A 16,981-nucleotide genomic window follows, 5' to 3' on the forward strand; every position below is an offset into this window, starting at 1 on the left:
TGACTAGTCTTGGTACTGGTAACATTCTCATTCTGTTCTCTTACAAAAAGCTAAACAAACAACAACAACAACAACAACAACAACAACACTGTGGTACATGGTACAGTGATGGTATCAAATGGTAATAGTAGCCTACTTTAATAAATGCCATGGCACTGAATGAGTAACATGTTCATATACCATGGTATATGTGGAACTATATGAAAAAAACTTAGTATTACTAATGTAATTTGTATGTAATTTTTTGTAAGTGTAAAATAATTCAGTACTGCTTCATAAAACATTTTTTTAGTTAGTTTTGAAATACTCCTATTTCATCTAAAAATACAACGGATTTATTGCTATTAATTTATTCGTTATAGCTGACGAGCTAACTTCTGACAGTTACATCAAAGCCAGCTCGTGAGGTTTCTTGAGTAGGTCTACTAATTAATTTCCTAACCCTAATTATAGCCTTGCCTACGCCGTTTTATGCCAAAAATAAATAAAAAAAAAATAATAAACTAAAATAACCCATCCAGTTAATTTTAGCTGTACGAAAATATTTCATTTTCAAGAATAAAAAAAAAAAATCGCAAATTTGAAGTCAAGCCTCGAGCTTACAGCTGATTGGTCTGTGGTTGTTGAACATTCTGATGTGACGTGCGGCTTCAACGCTTCCACTGTAGGCAAGGCGACGCGACTTTGGTCGCATGCCAGTAGACAAGGTGTAAGCGCTAGATCGGGGTGGGGGGCGGATTTGAGCAGCTCTCCACCACAAAACGTCTCCGTTGACCACAGGAAGGAAGCAAGTAGCAACTCTAACGGATGCGTTACACGGATAGTAATTTCGCTTAACTTTATTCCTTATTATCAAAACACGCGTTTTGTTTTTGTTTCTTGAGGACTGGACAAGGAAAGTTGACAAGGAATACCTGCCAGCGCCGAACGCAACGGTCACTCGCATATCATCCGCAAACTGTCACACCTTCGTCCCTCAAGAGTGCGTTGAGGAGATTGGATCTGCTTTCGGACTGCATTTTCTTGTTTGTTGCATTGTTTGGGGGGTGAGGGACAAGTCCCTAGAAGTACGTACATGCTATTTTTTCTTTACAAAATGAGTGTGGATCTGTGATCTCTAGATCTTCTTAGTAGGGTTGTGGGGATCATCTGTGAAGTAGTTTTTTAGATCCTGTAGACTGTGTTGTTTCCTCTCTTTCTCTTTGTTGGATAGCCTACTGGAATTTCAATAAGACTGAGTCACTTTCTCTCCTCTCGCCCATGAAACCAACTCACGGATGGTAAGGATTCCAGAGAATGGTAAATGATCGATGGAAAATCATGAACAGTGTTTCAGAACTCGAGGATGGACAGCATCATAAATCGCAGGTACGTAGACACGCGCTTGTCGTGTGCTTTCGCAGGAATGATGCGAGCGCATCATGTTAAGGGAGATATCAGATGTGTCGATGCATTCATGTGATGATGTATATAGTATATAGAAAGCAAAGATAGTATATAGAAAGCAAAGATTAATTCAGAGGGATATTTGTCGGACCTGGAAATGTAGATATTTTGAAACGCATCCAGTGTTAATAAATTCCATATGCAATGTATCCAAGCCCTTTTTATTTTTTAATCCTCCTTGGTTATTCTGTCTTATAACTAATGGCTCTGGATCAAAAAGAATTAGATGAGCAGCTTGCAATGTACATGAAAAGGTTTTAAGAAGTAGCCTACTGTATGACCTATAGCCTAGTGTACAATATCAAGAATATATCAAGAGTAAATTGACCTATTCTTTTTTTGTACGTGCACCTCATTTATCACACTCTAACCATCTCCTAACCTTTATAAAAAGTGTTTTGTATGACACTTTGACCATAAAGAAAGATTAAGGAATAAGCCCCCCGTAGTAATCAAGTATTTAGAGGGATATAGCAATAGTGTCCAATGATGCTTCATTTTATGCCCCCTGCACACAAGGGAATACGTTTGTTTCTATTATGCGGCTCACCCAGAACTAAGGGATTATGCTCAACCCCTCCATGTGTGAGTGATGGCATGTCTGCCAGAAAATTTCACTCATGACTGGTGGAACTCCATGCATACAGTGCAGAGAGAGGGAGAGAGAGCACACCAGAGAGAAGCTCTGATGGTAAAACTCTCTCTTTCTCTTTCAAAGCTTGTTTGAAAAAAATTATATATATATATATATATATATCTCGCTGCTTCATGCTTTCACAGTCAGTGTAATCTGCTGTAGTATATAGGAGGTGTGTGTGGGGTATAATGCACTGTTTATAGCGATCCTGTTTATAGCTGTTTAAGGAGTGTATCACGGCAGTAACATCTGTTTATTAATGCTATCATCCTTGTGTGGCCTTTCTGCTAACCCCCTCTCAGTGGGGATGCAAAGTGTGCAAAATACAATGCCTTTTCAGTAATATGTCAAGCCCTGCTTTTTAACAGCACCGACAATATAGAGGACTTGTGTTTGAGACTTTTTTTCAGTACATCTGCTCTGGCTTTTTTAATGGGAGTTAAAAATGTCTTTTTAAAGGAACATTCTGGGTTCAGTGCAAGTTGAGTTTAATCATCAGCATTTGTAGCACAATTTGATTACCATTAGAATATATTTAGACTTGCTATACTACTACGAATGAAGACGCAAAATCTGCAGTCAGGTACTTACAATGAAAGTGAATGGGGCCAATCTGTGAACGTTAAAATACTGTCTCAAAAGTATAGAAACAAGATGTAAATAATATGTGTGTGAACGCGACTTTGTAACCTTTTCTATGTGAAGTTATATCCAATTTTACGTTGCCATGATGACGTAATGTCATAAACCCTAAAATGACTGTCAAAATGTTGACTTAACAGCTGTAATAATACATGAATTTAAACAGAAGAATTAATTTAAGTGCTTTTATAATATTATAATCATCACATATCTGCCTGTAAAACCCTCCAAATATTGGCCCCATTCACTTCCATTGTAAGTTTCTTAAAATAATTTTAAGAATTATTTTTTTTATTATGCTACAAATGCTGTCGTCTGCCCATAACTTGTATTGAGCCCGGCATATTCCTTAAAGTAATTTTAAAGGGAAATTCAACCAAATGTTTGTCATGTTGTTGCTTTAGATTGATGTTTTTTCTTGCATTGATAATCTGAATATTTTGCGATGATTATCGACATCTATCGGAATTTTTTTCAGATATAACTTGGGCCGCTCGGTGCACAATAGACTTTTTTCTTTTCAACACAGCTTTGGTAAAGTGTGAGAAGCAGAATAAATGAATAAATAAATTATTTTCTACGAATGTCCCGCCAACGCTCAGCATCAAAACTCTGAAGTGCCACATAGCGCAACTCGCAGTTTTCTATTAAATTTGACCCAAATCATTATCAAAGGACACATATTATTTACTCTACATTTACATTTACATTTATGCATTTGGCAGACGCTTTTATCCAAAGCGACTTACAGAGCCCTTATTACAGGGACAATCCCCCTGGAGCAACCTGGAGTTAAGTGCCTTGCTCAAGGACACAATGGTGGTGGCTGTGGAGCTTGAACCAGCATCCTTCTGATTACCAGATTACCAGTTATGTGCTTAGACCACTACACCACACAAGTATGTGGTCTGGTGGTTTGACAGCTTGAATGAAAGACCTATTCAAGCTACATGCAGGGAAATTGCATAATAAACATTGCCATTTCTAATGGTTCAGTTTGCACAGTTTCATACACTAACCTGCAAACTCATCAACGTCACTTTGTTCATTCTTAAAGTACAAAAACCTTCGTAACTTTGGACTGCCGTCTGCAGCACTGCTTCAGCTCGTATTCTGTGTATGTGTGTGTGTGTGTGTGTGATACCTTTCCTGACTGCAACCGGCTTCAGTAAATGTTATATCACCCTCTTTTGGTCTCACAACGCTATTTCTCCAGACTTTTAAACAGAGGCCAACTGAGAGAGTTGGAAAGCATGCAAATTAGAATTCTAATTTAAATGTCGACTAATTTGAATATACCGATGCCTCAAAAATATATCGATAAAATAATGTGTCGATCAAAATAATCTGTTAGGAAGAATGTCTCAGTCAACATTCAGTTTGACTGTATGGAAAAAAGATGCAATGGATGGTGAGTAGTGGCTGAAGATAACTTTTTGCCTGCTATCTGTTTTTGTGTTCCACAAATTAACAAAGATATCTGGGTTTGAAAGAACAAGAGGATGCAAACTAAATTAAGACAGAACTAAAATAAATATAGAAGGAGAAATAAAGGAGTTCTTTATTTACCCGTCTTGTGTTATGGAATCAATTTAACACACAGCACAACTGAAGTGTCTTACCAGTTTATCAAACTGCCTGGGCTTGTTTGTTTTGTGCTGCATAAGTTATTTTAAGGGTTGTTAATTAACAACATTAATTTGTCTGCCATCCATTTGACTGAACTTTTTTTTTTTTTGGGGGGATCTTTTGGGACGAATAAAACTGCTCACCTGCTGTGGTGGAGCATTCTTACTTTGATGGACACGATTTGTGCTGCTCTTTGTGGCTTGATTTTCCAGTTTAGTATAATGGGTGAAACCCATTGCCCATGTGCACTGAAGAGGGTAAAATAAAAACAGGTTAAAAATAAGCATAACAGTCCCTTGACACATGGGTACAGGTAAAATAAGGATTTCCATGTTCAGCTTTCCTTCAGCCATGTGATGTACAGTGTGTGTGCATTGTGTAAAATTAAATACAAAAACTTCAACGCTCAAACAAGTGTGTAACATAGAGAATAATAGAGAGAGTGAAAAACAAAGGAATAATGGGAGATTCAGGGCATAATTGCTTGTCACAGTATGTGTGAAGCAGCAAGATACACCGTAGGTTAACAGACTGTTACTGTAGGCTAGATGTGGACCAGCTGGTAAATGTAAGCTGTAGATAGTATCATTATACTGTAGGTTAGTAAAGTATAGATAGTCTAGTCCTTCGAGGTCATGTCGGTTAGCACTGGGAGTGATTTGGGGATTTCAATGGGAGCCACTCTGCCGGTAAACCCCCCACAGACCTCCCATTCCCCAGCATGCTCGTTTGCCCCAGCAAGTTCTGGTCTCCTCTCAGGGTGAGTCTGCGATCCCGTTCGTGATTACAGCATCGGAGAGCGTACTGGTTCAGTCTGCAATCTGGAGCCACCCGCAGAAAGCAGACGCCACCTGTCTCACGGCCGGTCGCCAAGAAGCTAAGAAAGGCTTCAAAGCACGTATTCCCACACTAAAGCCCCCCCCCCCCTCCGGGCGGGGTTTGGTCTCCGTGGTGTCCTCCTCTTTGGAGGGACACCCCCCTGACCTGGACCTTATATGGCCCCCAACTGAACGATTTTGTTCCTTTTGAGGAGAAAAAGAGAAGTGGCCGCAGATGTATCAGTCTGTCCTTATATTTTGAGTATTCGACTTCGATTCACCGAGGTGCTGGGGACCATTTGATGCCTACGAGTGCATTGGGGATAGTTACGTTACGGCCTGGAGCGCTGGCTAGAGGCACACAGAGCTCTGCCCGTATTGCACCACCAGTCCACGTAACACAGTTCAGTAGTTATGGGACCCCTAGTGTTACTACATCAACACAGCATTGAGTGAGTGACAGAAGGGGAATGTCATGGTTACTAAGGTAACCTCCATTCCCTGATGGAGGGAATGAGACGTTGTGTCTCTCCAGCCACAACACTGAACTACCCGCTGAAATGGCGAGACCTTGCCTCGGCTCCTCAGTACGAAACCTGAATGACTGGTTGCATTCCAGCTCCTTATATACCCATATGTCTGGGGGAGTGGCATGCAAATTTCACTTGCCAATTTTCATTGGCCTTTTCTCAAAGATCAGAGATGTCTGGGGCTCCCAGGAGCGACCCATTTTGTCTATATTTTACATTTTTAATAAAGTGTACTGTAGGATTACTGGCTTGCTAATGTAACCAGTTCTGTTGTATTTTGCCAGGTATTCAAGTCAATTTCTTCTAATAATCCCAGATATGTATGAACATGTTTAATACTTACTTCATAATTAATCAGCACAGATAAATAGTAGACATTTTCTAATGGGTCCTTTACGTATGACTGTGTGTAAATGCAGTCGACACTCTCATCTCTGTGATTAATACAGACACTGCTTATCCCATGCGAATTGACTCTCAACCTTTCAGACGTCTGCAGTAGCCTGATAAAATGATTTTACTTTACAGTTGTTTGTGCGGGAAACTAATTTGTGTTTTGAACTGCCTCTGCGCTCTCACCTCACTGTAGTCTGTTGTTGGAATCGGAACCTGTCACCATCAGCTCGCGAATCACATTAAGTTTAAATGCTGCCTCATCTCTTATAATCCACTCTGTTTAAAATCTTGGACCTAACACTGCAGCCAACACCAGATATTTGTAAGTGTAGAGCCACACATAAAGCCTATGAATGTGGCCACATACAAAACGTAGCGCATTCTGTTTGGAGCGGAAAGTGAGCACATTGCGAGCGGCCGAAGTGGGGCTGAGCAGTCTCGTGAAACACACTCCTCGCTCCAGTGAAATTCTGATCGCTACGCTCCGCTCACATGCTCTGCATTTCATGTGATTTACAAAACATGTCTGTTGGATGAGTAAAGCTCTACCTGATATATCAGGGTTAGATTTAGGGGTTGTAGCTATTTCCTGATGAATAATGCTGAATCTTCCAATCAGTTATCGCTTTACTCATGAATGTAAATGACTCCTGCCATCCTACGTTTCGGAAATGTGCCAGCAGGTGTGGAGGGTGTTAGCTCTGCACTGAAAGAGCGAAGTGTCTCAAATATACTCCGATATAGATGACACAGATGCTACAGTAACCTCCAATATATGCAAAGTGGCGTTCAAATTTAACAGAGATAATTTTACTATGCAAATTCCAACACACTCACACAGCGAAATTGTCAGGATTCAGACGACTTTTCTAAATTTGGCAAATTCTTATGATATTGTGCGATATCCACAGGCCACAGAAGAACATGGAGGAATACAAAATATAACTAAAACTAATAGTAATAGATGTTTTTGATAACCGATAGTTTAAAAAAGTAACTAATGGTACCGATTACTCGGTTAAACTGATTTATCGAACCACCTCTAATATGTACTTGAACACGGTTCATTACGGTACGATTACAAAATGTTCCCTGCCTGGATTTTTTGGCATGGGAAGTTAACGTACTCAACCATGCTGGTGGAATGCCTTTAGTGGCGACTCTTAATTTGTCATATAAAATCCTGATTTTGCTGCACCACAATAGAAAAATAAACAGTAAGTGAGTGTAATGTGAGAGCGAGCCCGTATTGATACGAGAAGCATTTCAATTGGTGTCCCCTATCTGAGGGTTGTCCCCCCCTAAAATATCATTAAAATATGTGTATTGTAAATAATATAATGATATATTCTTAAAATAATTGTTTAAGAAATAAAATAATACAAATGCAAATGGGGCAACAACAAAAAAACACCTTGGCGTCCCCTTCAAAAATTGCTCTTGAGAATTGTTATGGTTATTGTCCCCCCCAACATTTTGATGAAATTTTCGCCCCTGAAACAGAGCAATGTTTTTGAAACTTTTTTTTACCTTTCTTGATAATCAAACTACTAACTAATAGCTTAGTTATAGTTGCCTCAGCATATTTAGCTGGGATAGGCCAACGTATTTTAACTTTTGAAAAGAATTACAGTTCCCTTTAAGCTGATACTTTGTTGTTAAACCTGATAACATATGCAGACTAAAACATCAACATTGTAAATATACTGTACACCTATAAAGCTCTTGGTAAGTTTTTCTTCAGGCCAGGTAACTGATTTACTTGTCTGCATTTTTGAGACACTTAGCGGTGAAAGGCTGGAGGGATTGAAAATTCTGTAGGCAGTAGGAAACATCTGCCATCCCGTAGAGCTGGAGAAATGAGCAGTGGCTATAATAACTTGCAGACATCATCACAGCACATGATGATAGCAGCCTCCTGAAGTTAAATCGAGTTTTATCTATTCATTCTCCTCTAAATGTGTCAAGTTACTTAAATTGTAATAGCTGTAAGGATTTGCACAATGAACAGACTTCTGAATGATTGTCTGAGTAGCATTCACCAAGATGAAGTCTAGATGAGAAGGAAATCCAGATACTTTGGGGGGAATTCACTAAGAATGAATTTTCCCCGATGACAGTGTTGTTTATATGCCTGTATTGCAGGCTTCATTGTTTCAGCACCAATAACACTAAAGAAATAACCAGGTTAAGGTGCAAACAAGGCTGAACATTTTGTGCTGAATCAAATTCACTCCCCGCAATTCCCACTCTTGCTGGTCAGTTGTGAATGCTAGGTTGTGGAGGATACAGCAGACTACTGCAATCTGGAAAACTAAACTGGAAATTTACAGCATCGCTCCACCACTGTTATTCAGGCACCTGATTCAGCTCTTTAAAATGTCAAAAGTGTGCTCAACTACACTACGTATCAGAATTTATGCCGTTATAAGGATTTTCTCCATCATTTGATCATGATTTGATTAATTACTGCTGCCATGATCAAAAGAAAATATACACAAACATTTATTTTTAATAAAATTACAGTTTACCACCTGCACTATTGCAGCGCATTTAGTGTATGGTTAAACTGGATTGCAGGTGGTTAGTGAAGACAGGTGTTTGTGGTGAAATACCAACTCTTTTTCCCTTTATCTCTGGAGTTAATCATATAAGAGTCGGTGAAGTCATGTACAGCTTCTGTCCAGCAGTTCCCTTCAGCACACAATGCAATTCAACACAGCCAAACAAAGACAATGTGAGAGATGTTTACCCATTTTGTGCTGGACACAATGGGCCGAGAAAGTCTAAACATGCAGGCTGAAATTCATTTCTTTGGGATGCTTGTCAAACACAGTGCTGCCAATTAAACACTCCTCCAAAAACCTGAAAGCCTGCTGCTCTGTAATGAAAGCTGTTACTTTGTGACTGAACATGGCCATTATGTGCGAATGGGATAAAATACTGGATACCTAGCGTGTCCCCAGGCTTACAAAGTATGCTGCCGTACAGCTGTGACGACCCTAAAATGCTTTCCCATTTCATAATGAAGTGGTGTCAATGAGCTTTTCCATCTTGTATTAGTGTCAAAGGTCTGCTTAATACCATATAATAGCTGTTTATTTCCTTTCACAAAAGCACATATGCTATTATTTTTGATCCAGAAAAAAAACAAAAACAATCTGTGATGACAGGGTTATTTCAGGATGGGTTAGAAATATGGCTCGCATATAGGCTAGAGCTTATAAATGATATCTTGATAAATATACACTCACCTAAAGAATTATTAGGAACACCTGTTCAATTCCTCATTAATGCAATTATCTAATCAACCAATCACATGGCAGTTGCTTCAATGCATTTAGGGGTGTGGTCCTGGTCAAGACAATCTCCTGAACTCCAAACTGAATGTCAGAATGGGAAAGAAAGGTGATTTAAGCAATTTTGAGCGTGGCATGGTTGTTGGTGCCAGACGGGCCGGTCTGAGTATTTCACAATCTGCTCAGTTACTGGGATTTTCACGCACAACCATTTCTAGGGTTTACAAAGAATGGTGTGAAAAGGAAAAACATCCAGTATGCGGCAGTCCTGTGGGCTGAAAATGCCTTGTTGATGCTAGAGGTCAGAGGAGAATGGGCCGACTGATTCAAGCTGATAGAAGAGCAACTTTGCCTGAAATAACCACTCGTTACAACCGAGGTATGCAGCAAAGCATTTGTGAAGCCACAACACGCACAACCTTGAGGCGGATGGGCTACAACAGCAGAAGACCCCACCGGGTACCACTCATCTCCACTACAAATAGGCTACAATTTGCAAGAGCTCACCAAAATTGGACAGTTGAAGACAGGAAAAATGTTGCCTGGTCTGATGAGTCTCGATTTCTGTTGAGACATTCAGATGGTAGAGTCAGAATTTGGCGTAAACAGAATGAGAACATGGATCCATCATGCCTTGTTACCACTGTGCAGGCTGGTGGTGGTGGTGTAATGGTGTGGGGGATGTTTTCTTGGCACACTTTAGGCCCCTTAGTGCCAATTGGGCATCGTTTAAATGCCACGGCCTACCTGAGCATTGTTTCTGACCATGTCCATCCCTTTATGGCCACCATGTACCCATCCTCTGATGGCTACTTCCAGCAGGATAATGCACCATGTCACAAAGCTCGAATCATTTCAGATTGGTTTTTGAACATGACAATGAGTTCACTGTACTAAAATGGCCCCCACAGTCACCAGATCTCAACCCAATAGAGCATCTTTGGGATGTGGTGGAACGGGAGCTTCATGCCCTGGATGTGCATCCCACAAATCTCCATCAACTGCAAGATGCTATCCTATCAGTATGGGCCAACATTTCTAAAGAATGCTTTCAGCACCTTGTTGAATCAATGCCACGTAGAATTAAGGCAGTTCTGAAGGCGAAAGGGGGTCAAACACAGTATTAGTATGGTGTTCCTAATAAGCCTTTAGGTGAGTGTATATCTCAATATTTATGTATTTGCTCTGAAATGGCTTAAAAGGCTATATTTAAAGGTATATTCGAATGTTTCATTGCATTGTGAGTCTTATATGTTATAAATAATGACATAAATAGTTTTCATTTATCACTTAATGTCATACAAAGTCCAGTAAACATAAAAAAGCTAAATCAATATTCGGTGTGATCACCTTTGCCTTAAAAACAGCACAAATTCTCTTGGTTTAAAGAACACCACTTTAAAACACCTTCCCTTGTTTATTGTGGCCGAAAGTGATAGCTTCCATCAGAATTTCAACCAGATTTTTTCAACCATACCGTAGTCGTGATGAAGCCCTCCTGTATGCATAATAAAGTCTTTTGGCCTTGGTAGTAGCACAGTGGATAGATGTGAAAGCCATAAAGTCCCAGCAGATATACTGCTTTACCTTCTCTGCTGTTATCTGTGCAGGATATCAATCACAGGATTGTGGGGCTGTTTGAGGGCATATGAAATTTGATGTATGGAGTCCTATAGCCGAGGGGCTCACACTAAGAGTAGTTGTATAATTATAGGCCATCAATGGCTCTTCTTGATGGCGTCTGTATATCAAACTGTCATTGATAGTTTTTTCAGCTTGTCATCCAGAACATTTATGTCATGGCTATGTTGAAGCGAATCTATTTGGTTGAACTTCCAACATTATCTGGATGTTTCTCAGCGTATCTCTTACCTCTCACCAGGGGTGTTGTTTTTGAGGCTAACTAGTGGCATTTTTCAATTCGTGCCCTAGGCGAGATAAAACATGACCAAAAAAAAAGAAGAAAAAAAACACTTAGTATATCTTTTTATCTAAATAAGACATACACCTACTTATTAATGTGATTATCTAATCAGCCAATCGTGTTGCAGCAGTGCAATGCATAAAATCATGCAGATATGGGTCAGGAGCTTCAGTTATTGTTCAAATCCACCATCATAAAGGAGAAAAAAATTTGATCTCAGTGATTTCGACCATGGCATGATTATTGGTGCCAGACAGGCTGATTTGAGTATTTCTGTAACTGCTGATCTCTTGGGATTTTCATGCACAACAGTCTGTAGAGTTTACTCAGAATGGTGCCAAAAACAAAAAACATCCAGTGAGTGGCAGATCTGTGGACAGGAACGCCTTGTTGATGAGAGAGGTCTACGGAGAATGGCCAGACTGGTTTGAGCTGACAGAAAGGCTACTGTAACTCAGATAACCACTCTGTACAATTGTATTGAGCAGAATAGCATCTCAGAATTTAACAATTAATTACAATTGTGGGACAGACAGGGGTTGACTTGGAAGAAAAATCGGCCCTGGATTTTACATAGCAACTGGCCCTTAAATTGTTGTGGGGGGGGGTTAGTTTGCTGACCTTTTCTGCATATCGCTGCCCCCTTTGGCATATCACGACACCATTTTGTGGCCCATTCTGCATAACGTGGTAGCTCATTTCAGCTTATCGCAGCCCATTCGGCCCGTTTCACGGCCGGCCGGCCCGGTTTTCCCGATGGCTGGTCCACCACTGATTGGCCGCAAAGTGCGTCAGCCCACCTGGAAAATGCTGGTATGCCAGATTACCAATCCAGCCCTGGGGACAGATAATGGACAATGATGCGTTGTATATGAAAAGAATTCTAGTTTTCTGTTTCTAGTAATCTAGTTTTGATGAAACACCAGTGGACATTTATATTTTTTTAACCATTGGAGTCCCTTAACACTTACGGGTTACTCTTAACTCTTTTGGTCAAACTTCCCTCCCCCTCAGCCCCCTCAATTTGAACACTGGGTTTAAGCAAATGATCTGTGATAGGTGGAACTGACCAAATGTAGACATTTGAATGAGCCACAGAAAACCCCTTTTTACCCACAATAATTGTGCAACTTGATTATCAAAGATAATCAAGTGTGTTTAAAAATCCTCTTAGCTCGAAAATCTAAGGGGGCAATTACCCATTCTGCCTCTCACCTTTTTTTAAGACAATGAGGAATAAACGTAAACAATCTAATTAGCTATGGGTCAGATCTGTTGACATTTTGCAAAAGCCACCTTTATGAAATTCAGCAGTACAGGCACACCTTTGGTATTTGTCTTTTTCTGTCTGACATTTCTTCTCCACTTTTGAGTGATTGCCTAAAAAAGAAAGATACATTCTGATCCTTATCTTCAGTCAACCTGAATAAGACAGAAGACAACCGGCTAAAATACCTCCAAAAAGAGAGAATAATACTCAAGCAACTGCAGACAAGACATAAAGTGTTCTGAAGAGCACTCTGTGAAAGTCGACATCTTCAGGTTGGATCAATGTGAGGGAGAGCAGCAAGGAAGATTTTATTACCATCTCAAAGTGGCAGTATAATTCTCCAGTACAGCAGAACTCTCTCAGAGCAGTGAACATAGCCAGTGATGCTAGCTTGACCAGGTGTGTTCAAAATTCAGCATTTGTTTTTTTCACTTACTGCATTTAATTTTTGGCATTTTACATTTTTTTATTGACAAAGGCCACATTCAATCCTACATCTCCCACATGAAAAACTACAGCTCAACATGTCTGGACGACATTCAATAAATGCGAGACCATGCCTCCAGTAAAATTCCAGTTTTAATTAGTTGTGTTTGCTAAGGCAAGTATCACTTGCAACAACAAAATCTTGCCTTGGTATTTTATTATCGAATGCAGTCTAACAGTGTCAAAGAAATGTATGAAACAGAATATATTTACACATTACAAGACAAATATAAAAAAATAACAAGATGTGGAGAAATACACATTACCCAATCAGATAAAATCCATAAATGGTGAAATAAACAGAAACAGATTGGCATAAATAGTATTATTTTGAGCTGGGAAGTGTGGCAATTTTAAGCCTATTTTTCCAATGTATTAGAGGAAAAATAATAACATAAAGCATAAGTGTTTTAGATGGTCAGTTCTGTGCTTTTTGTCAGGGGAATAATGTGGTGGATTGTGTTATTGTAAGACAATCTCCTAACAGGCCCAATTGGGGTGGACAGATTATGATCTAGGTGGATTGGATCTTTTGGTATCAAGGATTTGACGTGACAATGGTTGCAAAGATTTCCACTATATTGTGGTATGCACAGTATATTGGAAGGTCAGCGCATGCAATTTTTGGTGTTGTTCAGGTTGACCTCTGAATGGCCTTCCACTCTTGCACTGTTATGTAGCAATAATAGCCACTGAAAGCACCGATAAGGATGCACTGTTAGAAACTGGGATAAAATTGCTTGTGTTTACAGTGTCATTATTGTGCACCATTAAAAATTAAAATGAGAATGCCTTTTAAATTAAAGTTTAAATTCTGAATTTGAATTGAGGTAGAAAACAGGATGCAGAACAGGCCTGGCTCCTGCCAGCTATGCTTGGGTTGACTGCTGTCATAGGTGGGGGGGGGCTTAATGTTAAGATCATAAGGCCCATTATACCTATATTTTACACTTATTACCCACATTAAAAATATATTGAAATAAATTAATGGATAAATATAGCAAATAATCATAACATTAAAGGACAAATTTATTATTGGTTACTACCTCATTATTTAAGGTGCACTCTGTAATTTTTTGACACCTAGTGGCCTGGATGCATCATTCAAACACGGTAGTATTTAGTTACCAATGCCTTTATAGAAATTCACTGTGCATAGTAAATCAGGATTCATTTATGAATGAAAGTGTCCATGAATGAAAGTGTCTAATAACAGGGCAGATACTGAGATTAGGCGAGTAGTATTCAGCTGATCATGTGACGCTAACATGGCTGCCACCATGAGGCGCCCCTGCCCTATGTAGAATAAATTAGCTTTACTATTAAAGGTTACTAATAACTTCAACTAACATGAGTGGTCATGATTTTATACATATGCTTCAAAATTACTATCAATTTCTTTTGAAGTAAAACTTTTTAATATAGTAAAAAAATTACTTTAAGAAATAAAATATGGCAATGGTTTTCCAGCCTTAAAGCAAATGAAAAGGACAAATCACAATCCACACAAATGCAAGGAAGTGGAGAGAAATAATATCAAGAATGAATCCAAGAATGGAGTGCAAGGTAATATATTAGATGGGGAGATCAATAACATAAGATTAAGAACTTAAAATCTGAAGACAGATGGGAACTGCTTAAAGAAGTAATGAAATAATAATAAATGATGATGATTATTTCTCTATCTTCCTTTATTTTTTGTGTGTGTGATAAACTGGTTAAATGGAAATGTTATTAGCAATTCACTGTCCTAGAAAGGCAAAACGCAAAATTGAGTTAAAAGTGAAATCAGGTCTCTTAGACTTAGATCTGTCCTGTGACTCATATGCTGAGATTCAGAGAAAACTTGATGTGAAACTACAAAATCCACATAAAAATAATTCAAGCCATTTTTGTCAGTTTCAGTAATGGTTTGGAGTTTTGCCTTTGTAGGGTAGTAAAGGTCATTTATATTTTTTACCAGTGAAACTAAAAATGTGTAAAGTCAATTAGGTAAATATACAGGAATTTAGATGGATGGATAGAAAGTAATGCCATGTCAGCACCAAAGGTTATTTTCATGGCAAAAACAGAGTAGTTTAAAGTGCTATTACAAAAAACAACAAACTATGACAATACTGTTAAAGATGTATATAAAATAAATGTAAGATGTGAGGTGAAGACAGCATCAGCAACAACCAACTAACAACAGTGGAAACAGAAGATGTCCTGCAAAACACTGTATTCAACCATGGTAGCAAACAATTCCATCAGCTATTATTGGCTGGGATGGTGCTTTACAATTCAAGTCCAGTATTTCACTAACACTAGCAGTGTGATTTTAGGAAGAGAGAAGAGAGAGCCTGTGGTACAATAACAGAAGCCGCATAGTCACTACTAGTGACAATACCACGATTCTTTATGGCTTCTAAAAACCTATGCATTACACAAAAATATCTCTTATTACCATTCTCGCTCAAGTGATGTCTCTGAATCTCTGGTTTTGCAGCAGCTGTGTTTTTTTAATGTGTCGTTGCTTTCGGCCAATGAGAAAATAGAAAGATATGAAACACTTCTGTTGCTATTTTATGATTGGTTGGGGTGATCTACAGCCTACCCTCACTATTTGCAACAAAATGTTTGATTGGGTGGGCAAGACTCACGTTTGGGTGGGCTCAGCCCACCCCTGCCCATGCCTACATCTGACCCAGATGCAGAATTGCAATTCAAAGTTGAAGGCGCATTCTGTAAGTGATTGTTTATGTCATCTTGGATTTACACTGATATCTAGGGGCATGGATGCAGCATCATTCAAATACAATATTTTGGCAGGTGTATATGCCATAATATTTTTGAATGAGAAGAAATAATGGGTGCACCTTTAAGGAAACAGAATGAAAATGGAATGAAAATCAAACTGATGTTTAGTATCTTGAATTATCATTTTTTATGTTTATTTTTAGTACTATTTTGTGGTTATACCTCATTATTTTATATAATCAATAGATTACAATTTTGATATTTCATCAATATTTGGCAATATTTATTTTTGTAATAGTATGACAAAACAGTGTGCTGGACATTTTGTGATGCTGAAATTCAAAATTGTTTTGATCTGGTTGCGTTAATTGTTTTGACAGTATTGAGCTTAGTTTAGAGACATATGCCAAATCATTTGCATATTGAACATAACAGGGATTAAATAGGCATAGTAACTCAAAATTTGTGATGTAATTATCGATTTTTTTTCCCCCCACAAAACTTTCCTCTTCCCACCATTCCAATTCAACATACTGCGGGGGCGTGGCCAAATTAATCAAATTTCCAAAGCATAAATTGAAAGGGAGCCAATTCTTACACTCTTGAATTTTGCCTAACCCTGGTTTATTTGCTCATACTGCACATATTTAATTCATTGAGCAAATTTTTTTGTTGTCTTCTTCAGAATGTATCAGTTAAGTTCATCTGTGATCCTAAGGGTTAAAAATCCAGGATAAACGGTATTGAATCCTTTAAGGTTCATAGAATATTGAATTAATGTAAAAGGTTGATTTGATTGTTTTTATAGTAATTGCATGTGTTTAAGCACATTTAACACAGTTAACTTCATTTTCTAACCTAATTTGATATTATAACAGTTTAATTGTAATATACAGTATATAACAGCACACACACTCAAATTAGTAAATGACTGAAACATATATTAATATTACACTGTACATGTTACGCTGAGCTTGGATGATAATTCAGTTCAGCCAAGCAAAGAGTGTAAATTACTTTACCATCTGGATTTCATGTGGAAGTACATTTCTCAGGCAAAGTTTCTCCATCAATTACTGATAAATGAGAGTTCCTGTGGCGAAAGTTTTAAATGATGTCTGTATGTTAATATTGTACATTTCAGCTTCTATCCAAACATAGCCTT

General features: G+C 38.5%; 1 protein-coding gene across 2 annotated transcripts in view; it reads left to right on the forward strand.

Moving 5' to 3' along the window:
* Positions 1 to 790: 790 nt before the first annotated feature.
* LOC127620914 (fibrinogen C domain-containing protein 1-like) overlaps positions 791 to 16,981 on the forward strand; it is a 251,198-nt gene continuing 235,007 nt past the window's right edge. For both annotated transcript variants that reach the window (XM_052094262.1, XM_052094264.1), the window contains exon 1: positions 791 to 1,368. In XM_052094262.1, coding sequence (XP_051950222.1) covers positions 1,297 to 1,368 — 72 coding nt within the window. In that variant the 5' untranslated portion in view covers positions 791 to 1,296. The remainder of the gene's footprint in view (positions 1,369 to 16,981) is intronic.

This window comes from Xyrauchen texanus, chromosome 27 (assembly GCF_025860055.1).
Source record: "Xyrauchen texanus isolate HMW12.3.18 chromosome 27, RBS_HiC_50CHRs, whole genome shotgun sequence".
NCBI lineage: Eukaryota > Metazoa > Chordata > Actinopteri > Cypriniformes > Catostomidae > Xyrauchen > Xyrauchen texanus.